The sequence below is a fragment of the Lactuca serriola genome, chromosome 8 (assembly GCF_051521515.1).
Source record: "Lactuca serriola cultivar US96UC23 chromosome 8, Lser_US96UC23_V15, whole genome shotgun sequence".
Lineage (NCBI taxonomy): Eukaryota > Viridiplantae > Streptophyta > Magnoliopsida > Asterales > Asteraceae > Lactuca > Lactuca serriola.
The window spans coordinates 3,676,573-3,702,013 of record NC_136415.1 but is presented as its reverse complement, the minus strand read 5'-3'; the positions used below and the strand labels follow the sequence as shown (position 1 = coordinate 3,702,013).

At 35.3% G+C, this 25,441-nt stretch overlaps 3 protein-coding genes across 11 annotated transcripts; 2 read left to right on the top strand and 1 right to left on the bottom strand.

The window, feature by feature from the left end:
* Nucleotides 1-2,499: 2,499 nt before the first annotated feature.
* On the top strand, nucleotides 2,500-6,755 carry LOC145065659 (uncharacterized). 2 transcript variants are annotated; one of them, XM_079012692.1, is made up of 8 exons: nucleotides 2,500-2,712; nucleotides 2,847-3,452; nucleotides 4,409-4,447; nucleotides 4,667-4,737; nucleotides 5,571-5,635; nucleotides 5,708-5,797; nucleotides 5,897-5,989; nucleotides 6,091-6,755. In XM_079012692.1, the coding sequence occupies exons 2-8, from the start codon at nucleotides 2,965-2,967 to the stop codon at nucleotides 6,490-6,492; spliced, it is 1,248 nt and encodes a 415-aa protein (XP_078868818.1). In that variant the 5' UTR covers nucleotides 2,500-2,712; nucleotides 2,847-2,964; the 3' UTR covers nucleotides 6,493-6,755. The 2 variants fall into 2 exon arrangements, with proteins under 2 accessions (XP_078868818.1, XP_078868817.1); XM_079012691.1 differs by having other exon boundaries at nucleotides 2,500-3,452.
* A 3,963-nt stretch (nucleotides 6,756-10,718) lies between these two features.
* HCF109 (high chlorophyll fluorescent 109) lies at nucleotides 10,719-13,506 on the top strand. Of its 5 annotated transcripts, none has more exons than XM_079012603.1 (8): nucleotides 10,720-11,021; nucleotides 11,275-11,334; nucleotides 11,397-11,617; nucleotides 11,711-11,914; nucleotides 12,150-12,365; nucleotides 12,436-12,622; nucleotides 12,693-12,920; nucleotides 13,451-13,506. In XM_079012603.1, the coding sequence occupies exons 1-8, from the start codon at nucleotides 10,790-10,792 to the stop codon at nucleotides 13,489-13,491; spliced, it is 1,389 nt and encodes a 462-aa protein (XP_078868729.1). In that variant the 5' UTR covers nucleotides 10,720-10,789; the 3' UTR covers nucleotides 13,492-13,506. The 5 variants fall into 5 exon arrangements, with proteins under 5 accessions (XP_078868731.1, XP_078868729.1, XP_078868728.1 ...); XM_079012602.1 differs by lacking the exon at nucleotides 13,451-13,506 and adding an exon at nucleotides 13,166-13,251; XM_079012605.1 differs by lacking the exon at nucleotides 13,451-13,506 and having other exon boundaries at nucleotides 10,719-11,021; nucleotides 12,707-13,022.
* Nucleotides 13,507-13,546: 40 nt separating this feature from the next.
* Nucleotides 13,547-22,741, bottom strand: SDG25 (SET domain protein 25). Of its 4 annotated transcripts, none has more exons than XM_079012599.1 (15): nucleotides 22,534-22,739; nucleotides 21,361-21,847; nucleotides 21,141-21,257; nucleotides 20,635-21,069; nucleotides 20,243-20,551; nucleotides 19,131-20,097; nucleotides 18,909-19,028; nucleotides 18,431-18,840; nucleotides 18,221-18,343; nucleotides 18,063-18,143; nucleotides 17,687-17,740; nucleotides 17,438-17,589; nucleotides 17,231-17,360; nucleotides 16,477-16,556; nucleotides 13,547-13,686 (listed from the first exon to the last, which is right to left on the bottom strand). In XM_079012599.1, exons 2-13 carry the CDS (start codon nucleotides 21,838-21,840, stop codon nucleotides 17,339-17,341), a joined length of 3,270 nt encoding a protein of 1,089 aa, XP_078868725.1. In that variant the 5' UTR covers nucleotides 21,841-21,847; nucleotides 22,534-22,739; the 3' UTR covers nucleotides 13,547-13,686; nucleotides 16,477-16,556; nucleotides 17,231-17,338. The 4 variants fall into 4 exon arrangements, with proteins under 4 accessions (XP_078868725.1, XP_078868724.1, XP_078868723.1 ...); XM_079012598.1 differs by lacking the exon at nucleotides 13,547-13,686 and adding an exon at nucleotides 14,836-15,102; XM_079012597.1 differs by lacking the exon at nucleotides 13,547-13,686 and adding an exon at nucleotides 14,836-15,102 and having other exon boundaries at nucleotides 16,477-17,360.
* Nucleotides 22,742-25,441: the final 2,700 nt, after the last annotated feature.

Genomic DNA, 25,441 nt, shown 5'->3' with positions numbered 1-25,441 from the left:
AAACTTAAGGTCACACGTCGAGTTCCCTCCTTGCAACTCGACAGATAGCCACGCATACAAAATCTAGGGAAAACTCATCCGACTAACCGAGTTGTTCTTCAACTCGTCGAGTCTTATGGTGATCTTCATCGGGCTCGTCAAGTTGTTCATTCAACTCGTCGAGTCCACGGCCATCTTCATATGACTCGCCGAGTCATCTTGCGACTCGCCGAGTCCATTCAGTTCTTTTTCCATACAGACTTGATTTGAGCCATGCAGCGGCCCCAAATCACAGATCCAAGCTTCTAGGGCATACTTATCACGTAAAGTTGCAAACTTTACGTGTATGCATGGCTATAAAGGCTCTAAATGTCTATTTTAAGTTCTTAATGAAGCTTCAAGTCTAAGAGGGACCTCAATCACAACCAATACAACAACTTTATGATTCTAGCATCCAAGGAGGGTCCATATCTGAAGTTACAACCTCAGATCTAGCCCATAGCTCATCCTTTCAACTTAATACTTCACCAAAAACCCTAAAACTCAACAATGGAAGAGATTCACAAGAAGAAAGGTGATTTGGTTACCTCCAGAAGATGATGACTGAGATAAGAGCTGATTTCCACACTCCACTTGCTCCAATACACTTCTCCTCTAAGCCTTCCCTCTCCAAAGTCCTCTTTTCAAGCTTCAAACACACAATGGCACACACACACGTATTAGGGGTTTAAGGGCTCTCAAAGACTGCAAGGAGGCCAAAAGAGGCTGAGGCTCCTTTAAATAGGGGTGCAAACCCCAGGATTTAGGGTTTCATCTGCCGGCTCCTACTCGCCGAGTCCCAAAGTGGACTCGTCGAGTAGGTCACTTAACACGCGGTCCCACCCCGCTGCTACTCGACGAGTAGGTCGACCGACTCGTCGAGTAGGGCTTCATCCAATAATTCTTACGTAATGAATACCTGAGAATCGGGGCGTTACAATATATATATATATATATATATATATATATATATATATATATATATATATATATATATATATTCAATTTGTGAGGCTTCTCTTTGCCCTTCAAATTGGTGATACTTCTTGACTACCACATCTGTTTGTAAGGTTTCTAGTTAGTTGGTGTTGAATTTCGCACTTAGTTAATACTTGTCTAAAACCTTCGTGGATTTGCAAGTCCGTGTTATGACTACCCCCTCTTCAAGTTTGGTGTTGTCCCTCCATTTTGAATTCTATCTTCATATTCAAATGTATGTTGTTACTTTAGTTCTTTCGTGTTTGTCTTCATATTTAGTTTAGTTAGCTTGGTTTAATTTGCTCATGTAATATCTTGATGTTGGTTTTAGGTTGTACTTTGTATGTTTTTGTCCAATTTTTTTGTTGGTTGTGTATATAAAATGTCTTGTCGTTACAAAATGACACATGATGAAAGTGTTTAGAAAATGTTTTGTTTGCTTTCAAAAATTTATATAATTAGTAAATGGACTTTGAAGAACTAATTTTAGTATAGATGGGCCAAACCCATCAAAATGATGATAAATCAGAACATATATTTAGGAATGATCTTTAGGTTGATTTCTAGTTAGAAGTTCATATGAGTATACAAAATCAGTGATAACAAAGTCTATGGATAAATCTATTTTGATTTTGGATATGTTTAAAAATATGTTAATAATAATGTATTTAACCGGATATCCGGTAACAAAACCAGTTTATTTGATTTTTATCTTTCTATAAGAACGGGGGCAATATTACTATAAGATCATCAAGTATGTTTATCATGAAGGAATTCGTGGTCTACATGACCACTAACCACAAATGTAAACACTATCTCAGGTGTTTGTGGTAGCTAGTGGTGGGATGTTTTCATCGTCATTTATGGTGGAGAGCACTAACCACCGCACACAATTATCTTTTTCTCTTTACCTCTCTCTATATTTTAATTAATTTTAAAAAATATTTTTTATTTTAATAATAAAAAAATTAATATATATATATATATATATATATATATATATAATGATAAGTATATCAATCTTTTAGTGGTTGTGTCTGGTGATAACGTGAAACTTATCATATTAATTGTTAGTGATTGATATACTGAATCACCTAAACTTCTCACTTGATAAATAAATTTCAAAGTTGCATTTATATAAAACCAATTATATTTGTTGTTTATTAAAGAGAGCTCATGTGTTTACTAGTAATAAATTTGGAGCTCAAGTGTTTACTGTTGCATTTATACAAAACCAATCATATTTGTTGTTTATTAAAGAGAGGTCATGTGTTTACTAGTAATAAATTTGAGCTCATGTGTTTACTGGTACTAGCACTAAATTTTATACAAATTTGAAAGTGGGGGAGGGGGTACAGGTGTCAGTCGGGCGGATGCAAAGGGGGTTTGACGCATTCATTATCCAATCACTTAGTTTAAACCTCACGTTGCCGCATAATCACATATGTCCACGTGGTGGCTGTTTTCACCATGAGTTAACGGTGCGAATGATCTAGTAACGTCAAGCGGCCTGTGCACGCTTCCCGACGTCCCGCGAATCCCCTTTATATACGACTCCTCCGCCATTGAATTCCATTTTCATCATATTTTTCAAGGAAGGGGATAAACAACAAGAAACACGTCATCTCTGCCATTAAAAACTCATCCCATTTTTGTTCATACCAATCAAAATCAAAACTAATTGAATAATCCGAGAGTGGTGTGCTTCAATTTCAAGTAATTTATTTAATCCGGGTCTCATCTGTTAATTTCTTCTTGATTTCTTCTTCCATCTTCCTTCCTTGTTATATGATCTGTCTGGGAATAAAAAACGCATCTGTCGTTGTTCATCTCAATCGGTTGCATTTCAGGGTGCAATCAAAACCCAATTTTCTATCACCGAGAAGACAATCACCATCAGCAGGTGTTTTCTATTCCAGTGTTTATCGTAAAAAATCTGTGATCGTTAATACAATAGATCCATTTCTAATGGCCAAAGGCGACGCCGCCGGAGAAATCATGCTGACTTCAGGAGCCAGTGGGCGTGTAACCGCGCTCCTCTCTATGCAAGTTTTGAAGAGCTTTTTGATGCTCGTGAACGCCTTTCTTCTGTTGCTATTTTTCCCATTTCGGGGACGGAAGCGGTGTCATTCCGGGCAATTGCCTTTGTCAGAGAAAGGTGGGAAGGAGGAGAAACAGGATGTCGGCGGTAGCGGATGCGGGGTAAATAGTAATAACAACAACAATCGGAAAGTGGGGGTGCCTGTGATGAGAGTCCCGTCGACGATCGTGTCATGGAAGAGTAGCACATCGGCGGCCGTGGCTGTAGACCATGAGGTGGCGATACGTAGGGCACTTGCAATCAGGAAAGTGACGGACGGCGGCGACGTTTGCCGACGGGAGTTTTCGCTTTTTGTGACGCCCAGAGGTGAGACGATGTTCACCCAATCGTGGACCCCTATTTCGGTCAAGACCAGGTGAGTTTAATTCCTTATTTTAGTATTGGGTTTTATCCAAAGCTTTATCCTTATCTGTTGTATCTCACCTAAAAGTTTAAAAGAAGCCGATTTCTTTAATATGTGACTATAATAAGGATTTCGATTATTGATCATTGATTAGAACCCAGAAAAAAGTGACTTTTAGAGGGTATCTTGAAAAGTTTCAGTTATACAAACAGTTTTTAATCTCTTTTTGGATCTAGGAATAGTTTAGAGTTCATGATTTGGTAGTGCGGACTACTCACTTTTGGTTTTCTAATTGCTTGTAGTAATGGGTGGTCATAGAATACTGTATATATGAATTTAATTACAAAACGGTAAAAATTGGTTCTCTTTTGATCTGTTGTAAGAAGGGTAATCTTTTGTTTCTAGTACTTTTTGAGAGAAGAAGTGATAAGATAATTTCATGAGCTTGTGAACTTTCTGCATTTTCACTGTTCTTGGGTGTTGGAATTTGTAAATTATGTATGTATATACTAATGTCAGGTTAGTATGAAACAGTTGAACTATGTGTGATTCTTTTGGTGTTTTTTATTTAATTCGATAATAATGAGTACGTGCATTTGTGGTGACATGGTTGTTATTCCTAAGATAATAAGATGATGGATGTTGGGATGGAGTTCAAGACAAGGGCATAATTTAATAATTCCGCATAAACAACGATTTAACCAATTGGATTGACTAGAATAAAACGAGCAAATGGGACAAAGGAATATATTCTAATTATATGACTGTTAAATTCAATGTTATTGTGTGCACTAGGGTTGCTTTCCAAAACGTTAATTTCAAGTAATGGATAAAGGAATATCTTCTAATTATTTAGCTATTAAACCCAATCTTATTGTGTGCTTTTTGACCGATAATTTCAATGTGATGTGGACTTTTCTTATTGTCGTTGTATGAACTAACCATAAAAATTATGTCATCACTTGTAGGGCACTGGTTGTTCTTTTGCATGGACTCAACGAACACAGGTGTGTAGGCTTAGGCCTCTGTCTCTTTTTGACTTAATTCAGAAAGAATAACTTTCTAAAGTCAGAGGCTTTCCACATTAAGTCCTGACTTTTTACAAACTTACTCTCATTTATTTTTTTTTAAACATCATCTATCCAGACAAGACAAGGCTTAATGGGAAATTAACAAACAAGCCTTTTGTTTTGTTCTCTGTTGGTTAATCTAGAGTTTTTGAACAGTGGCAGGTATGATGAATTTGCAAAGCAGCTGAATGCACATGGATATAAAGTTTATGGGATGGATTGGGTTGGTAAGTACTTAAAACTAAACATCCTTTTAGTGGTGGATTGTTTTCTCCAATTTAGTTATTTCTCACTTTGACTCTTTGAGTATGGAAGGCAAGGAATTGAACCCATCTTTTCCTCATGCTTCTTGTTTCTTTTGCTCACTTGCTTCACCTGTATTTACTCACATGCTTGTCTCCAATTCCCTACATTTTTGTTTCAAAGTGTCTTAATGGCAACAATCTAAACTATGTAGTTTGGTTCAAAAGTTAAGAACTGATTTGATGCTAAAAAAGTCAAAATGTAGGCTGTTTCTTGGGGTATAGGAAGTTCTAGTTTGTTTACTTTTGGTCATCAATTAAGGGTTAGAAGAGTTGTTGTTGTTGTTCAACTACGCATCTATATTTGGATGTTATGTTGCAGGGGTTGAATTTGAAATATTTTGGATGCCCATGCCCATGCCCATTGGCGCAAAAGCTCGTCTTGTTAAGTAAGCATAATGCATATTATTTGAGTCATTCCATTTATGAAAATGGTTGAGCAAATATGAAATCTTTCTTGCAAATATAGATGCCCTCAAGATCATTTTTTCCATCCCATGACCACTATGCCCTTGGAGAAGACAAGTTCATCCCTATGGTCATGGGGAAGATGAAAAGGGCGTCTTTGATTTTTCTTTCTGAAAGGCTCTTATGATGGAGTTCCAATTTTTGGGTTCTTGTTGTTCTTTTTTATCTGCTGGCAAACATAAAGTGTTCGTAATTACAATGCATTCAAATAAAGAAACCTGTTGACATGAACTTACATCACATGAGATATATATATGTGTTGATTTCTGTATTGCTACTGTTTCGTTTAGGACATGGTGGGAGCGATGGGCTTCATGCATATGTACACTCTCTTGATGACGCTGTTACTGATGTGGTAAGGTCTAGCTATTATTAACAGTCATCGTTGTTGATTTTGACATCTGATATGGATTCAAATGTTATGCAGAAAGCATTTATAAAGCACGTCTTGGCTGAAAACACAGGTCTTCCATGTTTTTGCTTTGGGCATTCAACTGGTGGAGCCATCATTCTTAAGGTAATGTGCTTAAGAATGATAGGGTTCCCAATTCCAGCTTCTCTCCATTGAATTGGTTCTAAAAGCTTTCTTTCTGCAAATTGTGTTGATTACTTTCAGGCTGCGCTTGATCCAAAGGTCGAGAAGTCAGTATCTGGTATTGTGCTCACATCCCCTGCCGTAGGAGTTCAACCTTCGCATCCAATCTTTTTGGTAAGACTAACTTCTCCTTATTAGTTATTAGTCATTAGTATGCTTCCTTTGGAGAGTTTGTCTTCGTTTCAGTGTGTTCTAATTTGATGGAAAAATGACAGATACTCGCTCCTCTTTTCTCCCTCCTGTTGCCCAAGTTTCAACTGAGTGCTGCGAACAAGAAGGGTACGGCTGTCTCAAGAGATCCAGAAGCACTAGTGGCAAAGTACTCCGATCCGCTTGTCTATACCGGATCAATCAGGGTTAGAACAGGCCACGAGATTCTCAGGATCACGTCCTTCTTGCAACGCAACATCCAGAAACTAAAAGTGCCCTTCTTCGTTCTCCATGGCACTGCCGACACCGTGACAGATCCAGACGCTTCATTTAAGCTATACAAAGAAGCATCCTCGGAAGACAAATCGATCAGCCTTCTTCCGGGTTATTTACATGACCTACTGTTTGAACCAGAACGAGAAGAGATCAAAAGGGAGATCATCGACTGGTTGAACAGCAGAGCGTGAAAGAGCGAGCGGAGTATGTCGATGGTGGCGTCTGTTGGAAATTATGTATTGGAAATAAAATATGGCTCAAAACGTTGAAGAGACATTTGGGTTGTAAGCTTTCATGTGTAGAGAGAGGGAGAGAGATTCTGCAATGAGTTTTTGATGATTTCTCATGTCAACTCTAGCAGAAACTGCTCCAAGATACTCGCTCATTGTTAGTTGACAGCATGTACTCCGTATTTTGTACATTTTTAGGAGATACCTTCGGTTTCCTGGATCAATTATGTTTTGCGATAGTTTTTTTTTTTTCCTCTTTTAGACTCGTCAACAGAGTGAGTTTTGACCTGATCCGCTTCAAACTCGTGCGAGCTCCAAACTCGTGCGAAGTGAATGGGTTTGGATCATATTCACATTCCTGTTAACCTTTTTATTAAATAGATCAGGTGTGGATCACTATTGATCCGATCCGTTAACCTTTTTAATTAAAAGGGTCGGGTATGGATCACTATTGATCCGATCCGATCCGTTTATGATCCACTCGTCTAAAATTTAAAAAAATAAATTTATTAATTATAAATTATACATTTATCAATCACCGACATAGTACATACTGTTTAGTATATGACTCGAGGAGTTCAATCGTTCCACTTTTTGACAAGTCTTCTATCCCCTTATCTCCTTGAATGGTACACTGTTTATTGTTAGTGCACATATTCTTAATCTGGTTGTTCAAAATGTTTTGAAAGTTATTGGTGAATTCATTTACAAAGTAACAGAAAGCGTAAAATATTTGAAGCAATTTCCATAGGTGATACAAAAATTTAATTCCGAGAAAGTTTATTTTGGAATGAATGTTGTCTGTTTTACTGATTCATGTTATATGTGTTGTAATACATAATTATTACTTATTTTTAATATTGTAAATGGGTCGGGATAACCATTTGAAAATCCATTGATCCGATGGATAAGCGTATGAGTTTAATTATTTAAAACCTTACGGGTTATGGGTCAGGTTTGGATCAACATTTGAAAATTGTTTAATGGGTTTGAATCAAAGCCAATCCGCTCTAAACCCGTTCATTTGTCAGACCCCTCTCTCTCTCTTTCTCGTGTGAATCAAGGCTCAGTATCCTGGTTAAAATGGAGCCCAAGGAAAAGTGGAAAATTGTAATGTCGCGAGAAGAGTGAACGGACCATTGTTATACATAATTCAAAAAAGAAAGTTAAAAGTGAAAAAAAATCTTTATTATGACGATGAAGGCTAAATGTCATTTTTGTTAACTAGAGGGGCTTATCGGTAGATTATGTGGCTCAAAGAATTCCTCTCTTGATTCTTGTCTATTAAGCAGAATTCATGGCTTGATATAACCCATTATCATGCCCACCTTGTTTAGCTTAAGCACAATTTGTCTCTAAGTTGAATTGTTTCGAGCTTTTGCGACGTTCCATTAATTTGTATGTTGAGACAGTAAGTTTATTTTTCACTTTTTTAATGAGTTTATTGATATCTTGGAGATTCCTTTTGGATACTTTTTGCTTTGTTTGTTCATAGATGGACATCATGTTCTAATTACTTCGTTGTAATTTATGAAAAGTAAATTTCCTAGGGGAGTCTTAAAGTGGAGCAACTTTGATTTGGTACTTCTAATCAGGATGGGCCCCTATTGACCAAGCAACCATTGTCGGGCATAGAAGTAATTGTTGGCTATGTCAATCCTAATGATGATGAGTGAGAGGATATGCATACGGGGAACAAGTTTAGTCTGGTTAATGAAACTTCTAAATGGTGATAGTTCTATTGATTCCTTCTTTTGTTTTTAGAGTATGTCTACTCAGCCTGGGTCGTGGTGATATGAATGTGTAGATGCTATAATGTTTTTCTTATGAGAACGGCTATGTTGTTACTTGGTTCATTTGTCATCTTTAGGTTTCATGACATTTTAATTATTTCAATCCGCAAGGTCCAATGTAGGACAATTTGGTACATGTAACTAGACTATAGGGTTTCACGAAGTGGTCCGGCAAAAAGCTTCACAAAAGTGATGTGGCTTCGGCGTGGTGATGGTGTAATTATAATGGTGATGTGTGTAGACTAGACTAGCAATGACTATACTTAGTGTTGTTAATCTAGTCTACACACATCACAATTATAATTACATGATACATTTGAGATGACTATTGTTATTAGTCCATAAACTTATTATACAAGACTTTCTCCATTACAACTAAGAATATGTATTACGGGCTCACTGACATTCTAATTCATTCTAAGGTCATCTCCAATGGGAGTTCAATGAAAGGTTTAATGGGGAGTTTAATCTCATTAAACCCAAAATCCTCATTGTAGAAAAATGACTAGGATTCAATGAAATGGGAAGTTCAATCACCATTGAACTCTATATTCTCTCTCCTCTCTCTCTCTCTCTCTCTCAAACACAGACACATATATCTACCGCATATATCTGACAAGAGAGAAAAGGGTTTTGAGTTGAAAAGTTACAATAATGGTCCCTAAAAATTCTCTTTTGCTTCAATTTCTATTCCAAATTTAAATTGAAAGTACTATATTTACTTTCAACTTTATAAAAGTTGACATTTTCATTTATTCTCTTTCATATTTAATACTTTTTATTAATTCAAATAAACCCCTTTCATATTTAATACCCAAAAATATAATTTTATTCTATAAAGTTCATAAAATATAATCAATCTTTTTATTCTTTTACCCAGAAATGTCGGTGCTCATCATTAATTTATTTAAATTGATTATCTTTTATATAAATTAATTTTAGTTTTAAAAATATAGCATGATAAAAATAATTTATTTGAAGTGTTTATTTTTAATATTAATTAATTTTAGGAAAAAAAATAACATGGCAAACGTGGCAAGTCACACCTTGTATATGACAAATTTTTTATACGGTGTGACAAATCTTCAGTGGTTCTACGTGGACTGTGATAAACGTGGTAGCTTTCTATTTTGTTAGATAGAAACTCTAGGTGTGATAACAACTTAAACATGAATGTGTTCCCTGTTTATTTTCATAAATATATGATGATGAATAGTTACTTCTTGCCAACTCAAATGAAACCGACACACTTTCACTTTTTCACTTAAGTTGTTATTGGAACAAGAAGTATTCTTTTTTGGATATTAGGGATCTTGTTATCTCATATGTCATGTTCACGCTTCAGACGACTTCAATTCACTTTTTAGTTCAACGGCAACCCGATGACAACATAACAAGTTGTTTTTTTTTGCTTTATAACATATACCCACTGCATTTCACTTGATCGTTCTAAGCAACCCACAAAGCTAACTCTAGGACTTCTGAGCATTTGCCCAATGAGTTAAACGGACACCCTCATGACATTTTTTTACCATATAGCAAATCTTTGTTTGGTAACAAATTATATGGGAAAAACTTGCTTTCAATGATTCAATCACTACACATTTGATACAAAAATATTTGTGTAATATGATATATACGGTTATAATACTTTCAACACACACACAATATATATATATATATATATATATATATATATATATATATATATATATATATATATATATATATATATATATATATATATATATTCCACGACATTTAAGTAAATTTGAATGGCTTGTGCAATATTTAATACGAAAGTATATATATATATATATATATATATATATATATATATATATATATATATATATATATATATATATTCCACGACATTTAAGTAAATTTGAATGGCTTGTGCAATATTTAATACGAAAGTATATATATGTGTGCAATATGAAATACAGTTATAATGCATGTCACATATAATATTGCCTTCACGACCTTTAAGAAAAATTGAAATGATATGTGCATCTGAAACCATAGAAACAACTCCAATACTAAAATCTGAAAACTTATGTTCAAAGTTTTTACCATCTTCTCGGTTTTGATCTTGCTTTTGTTTGCAAAAACAAGTTAGATACTCATAACGTCGAAATTGAAGACTTTGTAAAAAAAATGTATTTGTTGTTAGAAAAGCATCTTTGAACCTCACAAATGAGTTCGAAACAGACAACTTTCAAAGATAATGGTTGTTTTTTTTATTTTTCTCATAACGATGATTATTTTTATATACAAAAATTGTTATTTTTGTGATTATCCCAAACTTTTATGTGTTATGATGATTTGCCAAGGTTTTAATGGATACTTGGATAAAAGATGAAGGTTGTTTCTTGATCCGCCCAAAACTAAACCTCTGCGTTGCATTATCCCCTTCATCTCTCTCTCTCTCTCTCTCTCTCTCTCTCTCTCTCTCTCTCTCCATGGAAAGCGTTGTTCATAGCTTCGTATCACCTCCTGACCACAGGCTACAATCACAAAACTTCTCAGCGATGAGAACTTCATCGATGTCACCATCACCCACTGCACATAGAAGCATACCGTCCTTTCGTTGCCGCGCAGAGAAGCCCATCGTAGCTGCTGCTTTCCCTTATTCACATTCAGTCTTCCCTTTGTCTACACCCCTCTCACTACCTTCTTCTTGTCATTCTAAAGGTAACATAATTATCTTTTAGTATTGAAACGTCTTAAAGGGAATTGTGTTTTTGCAATTACAATCTGGTAATGGCTTCCACACGAAGATTCTTCTTCTATGAGATTGAACCTTTAATTTTAACTTGGGGATCATTTAGTTCGTTTTTGGAAGTCCCTCCTTTCTTCAAATTCACGTCTATCTGGTTTATTCGTCCGTAACTTTTCATGATTGCTAATTGTGTTTCTATTTGTTTGGCATTTGGAATTAGTTCAGTTTTATTCGCAACACCAGATGCAGGAGTGAGCAGTGAAACAGGTGTATGGGCGATGCAAGGTAATGATACAGTGTATTATTCCTACTTGCATTAGCCATTGATTTATAATATTTTGCGACAGATTTCTATAGTTTGAGGAAGGATGTGGAGGCAACCTCCAAACGTGTTGAAGAAATTAGGGCTTCTGCTGGTTTAGAGCAACTAGGAGAAGAAGTTGCTAAATTGGAAAAAGCAACAGGAAGTGATTCTTTTTGGGATGATCGTAGCTCAGCTCAACAAACACTAATGGCTCTCACGGATATCAAAGACAAGATGAATCTTCTCAAGGAGTTCCAAGACCAGGTTCGATCTTTTTATTTCCGAATTCCAATCAAGCATCATGTTGAAAAAAAGAAAGTTTACACTGACATGGTACATTCTACATTGATATGTTAGATTGATGATGCAGAAACTATAGTTAACCTTACAGAAGAGATGGATTCAACTGATACTGCACTTCTTGAAGAGGCTGCTACGATCGTGAAAGAACTGAATAAAGCGTTAGATAAATTTGAGCTGAGTCAGCTTCTTTCTGGGCCCTACGATAAGGAAGGTGCTGTTATCAATATAACAGCTGGTGCTGGTGGTACGGATGCACAGGTAATGTAACACTAACACACCTCTGGATCTGGATCAACTTAAAACCATAGTGAAAGTTTATGGCTTAGGTTATGAGCATTGATTGTACTTTGAATTGTTTTTTGTTTAGAGTTTGAAGGATTTACTGAAAATTGGTTTGTGTAGGAATGAGATTGTTATAATTAGGTTGGGTAAGAGTGTTTTAAAGTAGAACGGAATAGTAGAAAAAGATGATGATATTTTGAGTTGAGTGCAGGATTGGGCGGATATGCTTCTGAGGATGTATGTAAGGTGGGGAGAGAGGCAACGATACAAAACAAGAGTGGTTGAGAAGTCAATGGGGGAAGAAGCCGGGATCAAATCAGCGACAATAGAGGTGGAAGGTCGATATGCGTTTGGATATCTTTCAGGAGAAAAAGGAACACATCGAATTGTTAGACAGTCTCCTTTTAATTCAAAAGGTCTTCGTCAGGTACATTCCTCCATCCCACACACTTTGTATCAATGACACTATTACTAAATTAGCCTTTGTCTGGATCCAGACAAGTTTTTCTGGTGTAGAGGTGATGCCCCTTCTTCCTGAAGATTCTTTAAATGTGGAGATCCCGGAAGAAGATCTGCAGATTGGGTTTTCAAGAGCTGGGGGGAGTGGCGGTCAGAATGTCAATAAAGTTGAAACCGCGGTCAGGATCACGCATATTCCCACGGGGGTAACCGTCCGCTGCACGGGTGGGTATATTGATGGATATCTATTTATAAATGAATAAATAAAGAAATAAATAAATAAATTTGTTTTTAGAGGAGAGGTCACAGCTTGCGAACAAGATCAAAGCATTGAGCCGTTTGAAGGCGAAGCTGCTGGTGATTGCGGTGGAGCAACGGGCGAGTGAGATAAAGCAGATAAGGGGAGACGCGGTGAAGGCGGATTGGGGGCAGCAGATAAGGAACTATGTGTTCCACCCGTACAAGCTGGTCAAAGATGTGAGGACTGGGTATGAGACCACTGATATTGTCTCTGTAATGGATGGTGAGCTGGATCCTTTTATTAAAGCCTATCTTAGATACAAATACACCGAGTCCATGTCCAATTAATTGATTACCAAACCATCTATTAGGTTTTGTTCCCTTCTTCTTCGTCTTCTTCTTCTTCTTCTTCTTCTTCTTCTTTATTATGTATATGAGTATATGTTGTATTTCTTCAGCGCCCATGCTACTTCTACTTTAACTGTAAGGTACCGACATTCATTAACTCTTGTAACCAACTGATTTTAGGAAGGATGGCTTATCAACAAAATGGCTGCTCGCTTCTTGGTTTTCCAATCCAATGCTGAATAAAATCATCAAAAAGTTTCAATTTATCTAGGAAAGAGCTTATTTTGGTTATGTTTTTTCTATGTAGATTTGGAAATAGATAAATCTACTAGAACAAAAACAAAACAAAATTGTTTCAAAAAATATATAATAATGTACCATTTTATTAATGCACGCAAAATGCAATGGCAACCACTGTATTAAATAACAGCTACTGAATATTGTTATGGTTTTGGTTATTGATAGAAGCCAATTCAAGATGGTCAATCTCCCAAGAATTAAGATGAAGATAGATGATAGAGCTGATTATGGATGGCTAGTCCCCAAGAACAAGATTAGAAATTAGACTAAAAACATAACTTTTCCATTCCATTCCTAATCCAAATACATTCATATAAATAACCAGTGTTGTAAAAATCTCGATTAGGTCCCGATTAATCCATAGGCGCTACCTGACCGATTAGAGTGTCTAGCGATTATCCCTGCAAAAAAATTGCTGAAATAGTAGAAAACGATGAAATTTTAACACTTTGAAGAAATTCTATTCAATAGAAACCATTTGTGGAATCATTAATGTTGTATTAATCATATTAATGTTGTATTAGCAATTAATGGTCCCTGATTAATCACCGCCTAGCCGATTAATCCCTTAACCCCAGTCCACCGACTAGCAATGCAAAATAGTGAATGTGGTCTACTAACTAAATGGAATACGACATGTAACATTTGGAAGCTTCCGTAATTATAGGAGGTGGTGTTGGACTCTTTCTAATGCAACGTGTTGGCCGTGTGTCAACCAAATAAACAAACTAGTTAGGCTATAGAGATGGCCAGTGATATGAATACAAACACGCATCAGTTATCATATGAATTAGACATCAAAGGTGGCAACTCTTGACAGGACATAAACAAGTTTAACCTGTAATCGTTTCGGATGATAAGTTATCATATGAATTAGACATCAGAGGTATTAGACTTCAAAGGTGGCAACTCTTGAAAGGACATAAACAATTTAACTTGTACTCTGTTTCGGATGATAATGTATGTACCATGCCATGCATGAATATGGAGGGTGTTTCTAGTTTTATTCCAACAAAAACAAGATGATGTGTCATGGAACATAGCTACTACTATTTATATAGTTCAATCCAAATCCAAATGCTACTACGGCTGCTTGGTATGTAACCTTTTTTACGCATGATAATCTACATGGATGTGATGTGGGTTTTCAACGGTGAACCCCGAAAGCTAGTGATTGTATTGTGGAGTTGAGGTTTGCACTAGTGAACACCGTCCCAGGGTTAGTAAACATGTTGTAAAGTGACTATCTTGATATTGTGATATGCTCTTCACCACCTTTTCACCGGTGCTGATATGAGATAGCCTCTTATCCTTTCCCACCCCGCCCACAATAAATGCAATCCTTATTGGAACTTAAACTTACATATTATTATTATTATTAAAATAAAAAAAAAAATAAAATAAAAAAAAAAAAAAAAAAAAAAAAAAAGCAACTGATATTATAGTACACATTACTCATCCCTCTTTGAGTTGAGATAATTTCATATAACCATCCATCTTACTCGATTTGATTGAGATGGATGGTTAAATCTTCTTTACCAGCACGCACATTCAATCCATAAATAGGTTTTGAAGGTAAAGCGGAACAACATAATAATATACTAGTACTAGTTATGAAAATTCATACTTTTACAAAACAGAGTACATCTCTTCTCTATCTCCTCATGCTATTTGCTAGTTTTTGTGTTTAAACTTGGGCATTACCTTCAAACAGCTTGTTTTGTTTCCCCCTGCCCCAATCCCCATGTTTGGCGTGTGGGGCACCCTTTTCTTAACCACAACTCCACAAGACATGGCCCAACACTCACAATTTAAAACTGTTTATATATTAATATTATTATGATTCATTCATAAATACTAGATAGCAACATTCACATCACAACATTCAAATATTAGATAGCAAGACATACTTGACCATCAACCGAATACCACCATATTAATCATGTCAAAAGATGGAGTTGAAGGTTAGTTAGCCTTGCCTTTCCTTCAAGCTTGCAAACATTTACATTTATTTATGCGCAAACTGGACCTCTTTTTTTAGAAGCCATCGCCCATATAATTTTTGAAGTTTAAAAGGATCATCATTTACTACATTACAATTCATGGAGGATTTGACTACTTTCCATTACTTATAGGTCAAAAAGCAGATAGATAGATCTTAATAGTTTGTTGTTCCATTTGCTAAAAACAAACTACAAAGTTGATATAATTAATTTGCTATATATGCAAAAAAACAAACCGACCGACCTGTCGGACTCGAACCGACAGCCAAAAGGATTACAAGAATGAGAACATATATTCAGATTTTACTCATCAAAGTTATCCTTCTACTCTTCCATTTGAGCTAAGGTCAGATCGGATCCATTAGGTTTGGTTACTTTTAAACATATATCACATCATGTTTACAAATACAAATTTTTCAAAATCAGTCTAATAATACTACAACTCCATGTTCATAATACCAAGGAAGCTTATTCACCCCACTAATTCTCCCCATTTGTTTCACAAAACAACAATCTCTATCTTACTAAATTGCCATTCAATAAGTAATAATGGTTTTGCTTTTGTTTTGTTGTTTGGATGAGAGAATAAATACACAAATTAATAACCATTTCTTATCTTCTTGTACAGACGAGTTAGTAGTCATAGATTCCACTCACGTTTCGTTTCATTAGCGGATTCAAAAGAAATAATATATACTTGGGCCCACCCCACACTTGACTTGAACTTGTATGGATCAATGTAGTTAGTTAGTTAGTTAGTTGAGATGCTCAACAATATGGACGACCCATCTTCTACTCCATAACATGTCAGTCATATTACGTTCCGGGACTAACAAAATATTCAAATTTTTTCTAACCCACAAACTACGACAAAGACTTGTCATCCATCTCTCGTCCTACTCGACTCGTATAAAATTTCTCAAAAAAGCTCATCATGTCCCATTAGGCCATATCTTGTAAGCATAACAAAATCGGTTGGTAGGTGTGATTGTGTTTTGATCTCTACACTCGGTTGTTTTGATACTTTTGTTTGCATTCAAATTCAATTGGTTACTTTTATCATGCCGCCATGTAATCTCTTCATTTTTTTTTTTTTTTGTGAAAGAGATGGGTAACCCTCGGGAAGCATAATAGTATATACTAGGAGAGGATGGAAAAAAATGTTGCAAGAGAAATGAGTGATCATACCAGACGGTTGATTGGTTGGTTGGTTGTAAAACACCAACTTTGCCCCCGAGGTTGAAACGAAACCAATTTTATGTCTCCGCCTAAAAAAATTCAAGCAAACAAAAAGAAAAAACTAGGAATTACTATCACATCACACAACAACTTGCTCACGCTGGTAAATAAAAGATAACATCGCTACTTTATTTGCACTTCTGCTTTCACCAAAAACTATTCAAGAAAAGAACGTTATCAGATTTATTTGGGAATACACCAATTTTTTAGTAAAGACAAAAGGATGGTGAAATAACGAAGGAATTTTATATTGTTATTTTTTTTAATCATTTTGGGGCTTTGATAAGCTGGCATGTGATCGAAATATACTTTTAGTAAGATTATTCATGAACAACATATGAAAGCCCACTTGAATGAAAGAGGTTGTCCGATTAGAAATAAACTCAAAGGTTAAAAAACATGCCAAATGGTAGTTTTTTAGTTTGAGAATATTATAGCAATTTCTTTGTTTTATTCTCATCCTACCACAAAATTTATCTAGTTATACATGTCATCCACTCCCAAAAAAACAAGCATACAAAAAATGAGGAAAAAAAACAAAGAGTTGAATCATCTAAAGAGATTATATTTCGTATCAACTATCAACTGTGATGAGTCATTTTTTGAGGCATGTCTGTATGTACAAAATGGTATTAGAGTGTAAATATATAAACACAAAATTAATTGACCAAAAAAAGAATTTGACTTGACTGACTATATTTACAGAATTTAAGAAGAGAAACTCATCTGCAACCGAGACATATATGCACATGAATCGGTTGTCCATCTTCTACTTCTAACAAAAAAAGAATTATCACCGGCTCGTAAATTGTCAGTTCATTGATCCACGGCATCTACATTCACAGATAAATAAATGAAAAATAATTTATATAAATTATACCATATATAATTCACTTTAAAAATTGATTACCTTCTAGAGCCACAGTTGCAGGGGATCTTTTTCTCTTCCAATGGGAACTTATAATTGTATGTAATTTCTTCTCCTGTCACTATCGCCCTTTTTGCATAGATAAATATCTTTTTCTGACCATCCACACTTATAACTTTAGTATAACAATTAGGCTGCAGCAATTTAAAAAAAAAAAAAAAAAACATATATATCAAATGTGCATGCAATTCTAGTACATCATATGTAGTAAATTAATAATACAAAAACTACCTCACATGAATGGTTTATAAACCTAGCAATTCCCCCACGCTTTGTCGCATCAACCTATACACAAATTGTACCTACTAGTATTAACTACCAAGGTATACATACAATAACATAAGACTAGATAAAACAGAGTGGAGCAAACTTTTGGTCCCCAAGTATAGCTGATTTTTGCAATTTTGGTCCTTATGCTAGTGGTTTTTGCAACATTTTTGGTTCTGGTACCTGTTCCAAGTAAACTGACTATAGTTTTGGGAACAAAATTGCATAAATCAGCAGTCATTTTACTTGGAACAAGGACAAAAACAATACAAGAACCTCAATAAAGGACCAAAATTGCAAATATCACCTATACTCATGGACCAAAAATGTAATATCTTACCACATAACCATCATCCAATCTGAAAAGATAACTACTACCAATTCCCATCCTCTCATAATGTTGTTCACGGATATCAGAAATCTGAAAAAAAAAATGGAACTACAAGATAAGAATCAAATTAAAGAAAAAGCGAAAAAGATATTTAATGGCAAGCTTACTCGAGAACGAATTAATTCTCCAACATATTCAATAACAAAATCTTCTGCTTCAATTGGCTCAAGTGCAACAAGACCCCAATCATGTATCTTACTTCTTTGAAAACGTAACCGTTTTTTCCTTGCCTGAAAAAAAAAATCACAACATAAATTTTTTAATTTTTATGGTGATATAAGCTTGAAAAGGAATTGCAATTTGTATCCTATAATTACATTTAGCTGATTAGCTTTTATCAGGTCAGCACCATCTGCAGCAGCAAGAAGGCTTCTCATTTTCACCCTGTTTGTTCTGGCAGATAACCCTTTCACATTTGATAAATGTGCCTCTGAAGGGGTATTTTTGTAAATTCCTCGAACACACGCCCTTTCGGAAGCACTTGCATGTAATGACCATTTATGCCATTGCCAGCCGTCGATTGAAGTACGTGCACATCCAAAAGATAAGGGATACGTTTTGGATTTTTTCAACTTTTTATTTTGAATCTTCTGTATAGCAAGTGGATCAGTATCTGCTGCTGCTTTCTTGGAAGCAGTACCACTGACGGATAATTTGGGAACTTTCACAGAGCCTTGTTCTGCCACGTCATCCAAGCTCTTCCTCTTTAGTTTACGGAGTTTAAGTGCTGTTGTAAAACACAACACAAGATCAACAATGTAGCAGATTAAAACAAGAAAAGAAGCATACACTTACATTTTGCAACATTTTTGGACAAACTGCCAGCCTTTTGAGCATTATAAGCATTCGCAGTGAAATATGGATCATTCTGTTTCTGTGTGTTGAATTTTACACCATGGACACTTGTGCCATTATCTAGGGAAATAAATAGAATAGAATAATTGATCTTAGTGTATATAACAATAGTGATCCTAAACACTGCAAATGACCAGACCAGAATTAAATCAAACCAAGTACCTTGACTTACAGTAGAAACACCCTTCAAAGATTTATGAAATGACATACTACTACTATATGGTGATTGAACTCCATGAAAGTTGGGAACATGGTATTGTTTAGTAGCAGCAGATAGATCCTCGACCAATCGTTCAGCTCTCAATTGCCCGGATAAAGATGCAAACTTTCTTTTCGTTGACTTTCTTGACCGGGAATAAGTATAATTTGCATTGGCAATAGATGGTTCAGAAGATCTTGAGGTTTGACCATTCCTTGACTGCTCTATGTATTTGTCATATGCAGAAACAGACTCTACAGCCTTCTCTTTCCTTCTATTGTTTGTCATATGCACAGGCTTATTATGTTTATTAATACCATAATTCACCGAATCATTATGTTTATTAGTAGCATAATGATAATCCACCGGCACCGGTTTTTTATGTTTATTAATACCATAATTCACTGATTTATTATGTTTATTAATAGCATAATCCACCGACACCGATTTATTATGTTTATTAATAGCATAACTCAAAGATATGGATAACCATTCCCTGAGAACAATATCATGCAGCTTCTGTCTACATGCTGCCATGATAACATAAACCTCCATCTTAGGTATAGATTCCATTGCCCTTGAAGGGCGAAATTTGCATGCTTCCGGAACAATGATTCTAGAATTCTCCTGAGCAATATCTTCATGTGAATATACTTTCTTGAAAGCATTTGCGAACCAACTGGATGAAGGCATTCCAGATGCCTTCATTTGAGCTTTTCTTTTTTTCCTCACTTCCTTATCCACAATCTTCTCAATGTACTGATGCAAAGACATCCTTGCAGATAAATGGAGGTCATTTTCTACACCTTCCATTATATGTTGTTCCAAGTCATAACACCTTTCATCTTCCTTTATACGATCAGCTTTCGAAACAACTTCTTCAAAACCAGGGGGATATTCATTCTTAGAAGATGAAGACTCTTGTTCTTCCTGCAATTTTATAGATATTTTGATACATGACTTGAATGGAACAAAACAGAAAAGAAAAGCAGTACATAAACATTTTAAAAAAAAAAAAAAAAAAAAAAAAAAAAAGAGAGAGAGAGAGAGAGAGAGAGAGGGAGAGAGAACTTACATCTTCTACAGGTAAAATCTCAGTCAACTCGTGACATTCATCGAGTGAAATTTGATGTTCAACAAGTTCATTAGAGCTGGAGTTGGACCCCAGTTTTTCCTTCCTCCAGACAGATACTCGATCTTCTACTGAATCATACACAACTGCATCCCAGATGACTCTCATGCAGGAATCAAAGAGCTTTTTGCAAAAAACTTCTAAAATTCTAGAGTTCTTGCATCCAAGAGGCTCATCATGATTTGAAGGGGATGTTTGTGTGTGAACACTGAGAGATGCTGCTCCCTCACTCTCAGAGTAGTCCCCCACTTCCTGGTTTGTATCATATTGTTCAGATAAAACTTAGAGCAAAGCATATCATGCAACACTAAAACAAAGTGGATAAAAAAAATTACCATTATGCCATCGCGTAAGCAGGTTTTGACTGTCTGCCTGGACTCTTCATCCTTATGATGAACAGTAAGAGATGCCACTCCTTCACCACCACAACAGCCCTCCAACTCCTGGTTTTCAGGTACTTCTTTACTGGGAGCAAAATCCATAGTTTTGACAATCTGACTGGACTCTTCATGCTTAAGAGGCCTCTCAGATTTCTTTGCAGTCACATACTCCACAATTATGTTGCTTATTATTTCATCCAAAACAATCTTTCTTGTTGCTTTCATTATTCCAGAATGTAACTGGGAGCAGACCTCCTCAGAGATATCAGAAACAAAATCCGTTAAAGAGCCGTTGTATTTAGAATGATCTATTTCACGTCCAGCAGTTACCCATGAGTTGACAATAGATTGCAAATTAGAGGGCTTAACTTTACTCTCAGAATGATGTACCTACAGAATGTCGATATCAACATCAAAATTAGATTACATCAAGCTTTGCAATCTTGTTAGGCATGTCTTACCATCACTGAACCATGGAGATATCCATAATGATGCCAAGAATAAAGCTCCATAAGAGAATGGGGACCATGTTTCTTTCCCTGATCATCTTCAAAAAGCCAGCATGATTCTTCACCTGTCTGAAGTCTCCCAACAACACATAATAGATGAGTAAGTTAATTCATTAGAATCAATATGAGATGTTTGGAGAATCAAAGCATTAGAATCGTTTTTTAGTAATACCAGTGATGGATGCAATAAAGTTGAGTTAGCTGCTTCAGATATCTGCAACTGCTGGATGGATGTGGAATTAACTGCATCTTTATGGGCCTCTTCTCTCTTACCATCTGTGCTAATGTTCCCATGATACTTATCAGAATTCTGATTAATAATTGATGAAGAAGCATTTAAATAAACGAAGCCTGTGGCAACATGATCAGGAAATTGCCGAAAGTACTTCAAGGGCACAGGTTTGGCTAAATTCCCATGCAAGATGGGATACACAGGAAGATCCTCTGGCAAGAAGCTAGTGGATAGACCATCATAGAGCTGTTCTTGTATATAGGGACCACAATATTGTCCTTGTTCATTGATGTACATCCACCCACTCACATATGCAGGCTGGGCATACCCAACTTGACTTTTGTTGGTACCATCGTTAAGGTGGAGAGCATTTTCTTTACTGACACTTGTCTGGCAGGTCGTGTCCATTGCAGACTGCATATATCACCTTGTGTCACAGATGGAAGAATATCACAACTGTTAGAATTCAAGAGCTCATACAGACATGCATAATACTATGAAGCAATAGTGTCTTGAGACGTTTAACTCTTTCTAGAAGAGTATTTACACCCAACAAATTGCATTACATCTGGGGTGGGTGATTCTGAGAGTATGTTATAGTTCAGTTAAAATACAATCAAGAAGTTACATTGACAACCACAAACAAAATACAGGAAACGCTTCCCTCCAGAAATTAAAGATTGCACTGCAACATTTTTATAACTACGGCAGCAAAGGCTATTCATCTCCAACATCAGTGGTATGGTTCAAATGAATTTTCTTACCCTCCAACGACTCAGATAAGTACAGAGCTTTACCAACAAAAATGAAGCAAGTCTTACTTTTAATTTCTCTGTAATAAATTAAAAGACTGGAGTAACGTTCAACTCATACATAGCTACAAATTTTGAATCACGTATGATTAAGTTACACGTCTCCAAGAAAACCAATCTAACCCTAATTTAGTTCTACAATAAAATCCAAAGAACTGACATTGCAAACATCTAGCTGTTATGGTCAATACTTGAAACCGTAAGAAAACCTTTTCGATTACAAAAACCTGCCATTCGATTACGAAACTTCTGTGCAATCATAAAAGAAGTTACGATTAGTTAATTGACTACAAACAGCTACCTCCTTCAATGGATCAGCCTCGTCCAAAAGATTCTATCGCTAGAATCGGCAAAAGCTTTCACAATCTTCACGGATCCAGCGATGATGTCGATTGGGGTAAGGCCGAAGAGAAACGGAAGCGATGAGAGAAGCATGTAATGTATTGTGGATTTCAGAATTTGTGATGATTGCGAAAAAAATTATTGGGTTTTTTATTCAAGCCCAGCAAACAAAACCTACCGCCCAAGTATTTGATGAATTTAACTATTTAAGAGTATGTTACATAAATGGTCCTTATATCTTATATTATAGTGGAAATTACAATTTGGTTCCATTTTATTTTTTAAATAATTAGGTTTGTTTGGGATTGCTTATTTCACAAACTTTATGTTATTTATTAAGGTGTTTATTAATTTATCTAGTGTTAAAATAGAATTATAATAAAATCGTTTGGATTGGTTTATCTGCTATTATAATTTAATAAGTTGATAAATTATTTTTTAATGTTTGCAAACACATTTTATACATGTAAAATGATCGAAAATGACATCTTAAATATTACTTTATTTTTTATATAATTTATATCCTTCATCATTTATACAAAGAGACTATGTAAGGGACCACAATATAACTTTAATGTGTGGGGTAGCTTCTTTGTAATTCGTAAGTAGAATGTGATTTACAAATATCAACAATTATTATTATTACTAAGTTCGGGTCACGAATAAACTTCTGAGGATTTTGAGTCATCTAATCTTCTTCATATGCGATTCTCACCGTATAAACTCCATATTTACGATTTTCCATGGCAGTTCGCCGTCGCCCCACGTTCTCAACCATCGTCGGTTGTCTCCTCCAACAAGCATTCAATCGGTTAATCAGTCTCCTTCAAAGAGTGATTTGGTTATAGCTTCAACCTCCTCCCATTACATCTTTAACCCCCACTTCTCCATAATCCCTAAACATCACGTAGTTTTAGCAACTGCTCTGTCTATATAAGAGGTCGCTTCTTTGAATGCAATCGCTATTCCATCACTTGAAATCTATCTATTGGTTGATCAATCATGAAAGAGAAATTGGCTTTTCCGTTAGAAGAAATTTCACCGAAGGTAAAATTTCTTGAATATATGTTTGGATTTAGATTCCCGTGTTTGGAATATTATACTTTTTTCTACTTAATTGTAGCTATCTCAATTCAAAATTGATTCAATCGTTGGTTTTATTATATTGTTCAATCTAACTATCGTTTATTATTGGCCATTTGCTATGTTTTTTTATATATGATTTTAATTTTTTATCATTGCATAATGAAGAACACTGAAGTCGTTCATGAAATTGCCGACCTTCAAACAATATCAACCAAATCCATTAATTCCGAAAGTGACTCTACTGAGATTTCACCGAAGCTAAAATTTCTTAAATAGATGATTGGGTTTAGATTCTCATGTTTGGAAAATTATACTTTTTCTGCTGAATTGTAGGTATCTCAATTCAAAATTGATTAAATCGTTGGTTTTATTATATTGTTGAATCTAACTATCGTTTATTTTTTGCCATTTGCTATGTTTTTTGATATATGATTTTAATTTCTTATCATTGCATAATGAAGAACACCGAGTTCGTTCATGAAATTGCCGACCTTCAAACAATATCAGCCAAATCCATTGATTCTAAAAGTGACTCTATTGAGATAATCGAGTATTCTCATCTCCTCGGTCCTTATAAATCCATTGTGGAAAGGGTTATTACGGAAGAGGTAAAAATTGCTCACTTTTTCATCAATTGTTAATAGTTTATGATGTTTTATTTTTTGTTTCAGGTTGTTGAAATTGCTAAAGAAGATCAACAATTCGAAAGAAAAAGAAAAAGGGTTTTAGCTCTAACACAGTGGAAGTGGGATGAAGTTGTGGACCTCTGTTCAGATGATGATGAGAAAGAGGATGCCATACAACCAAAAAAGAAAGCCAGGGTTTGCATTCACAATCGAAATCGAACCATGAAACTCCTTAATGAGTCGGATGTGGAGGCTTGATGTCTATATAAGTTGGTTTTAGTATGTTTGTGTTAATCTATAAAGGTTTTCATATTTTGGGGTTTAAATGATTAAATAGGTAATGTTATTTTCTATAAATTGGTTGTCGTATTTCCATATAGAATTCATTCCTTGGCTTAGTCAATTTATGAATGTATTCCCAAGGTATATACAGAAACAATACATATTATCTTTCATCAATTATACACTCATGTTTCTGTTGGGTACAAAGTTATCCATGTATGACTTTGTAAATGGTTTGACTTTTGTAGACCCACTTGCATGTGGTACATTAGCCTTGTGACATGAGAGATAGATATATAGATAAATAGATAGATAGATAGATAGATAGATAGATAAATAGACAGATAGATAGATAGATAGATAGATAGATAGATAGATAGATAGATAGATAGATAGATAGATAGAGAGACATGTAAACACCTCTATATAAGGTGGGTTCATACCACTTGTAAAGGTGTGCTTGAGAGATGTAGTTCATAGTGATTAGTGAGTGAGGTATTTATGGAGTTTTGGATCTAGTACCTTTTTTGTACTCATTTACTATGATCGAATACACCTTTTAGCACCAAAATCGTCGTGTTCTTTGTGTGTTCTTTAATTACGCATGCCAAACCAATGTTCATAATTCACATCAATTGGTATCAGAGCGAGTATTCGAATATCAACATGATTGTTTGAAGAAACTGATGGGTTTGAGCAACAAGAACTTTCCTATGTGCACATGCAAACCCTAATTGCTTAGATCTAGGTTTCTCTAATTGAACATGCATTGAATCCAAGACTTACAATACTAGATCTAATGTAAACAAGTGATTCTAATCATATGAAATTGGATCTAGAACAATACCTTGGATTACTTGCCTGATACTTCTT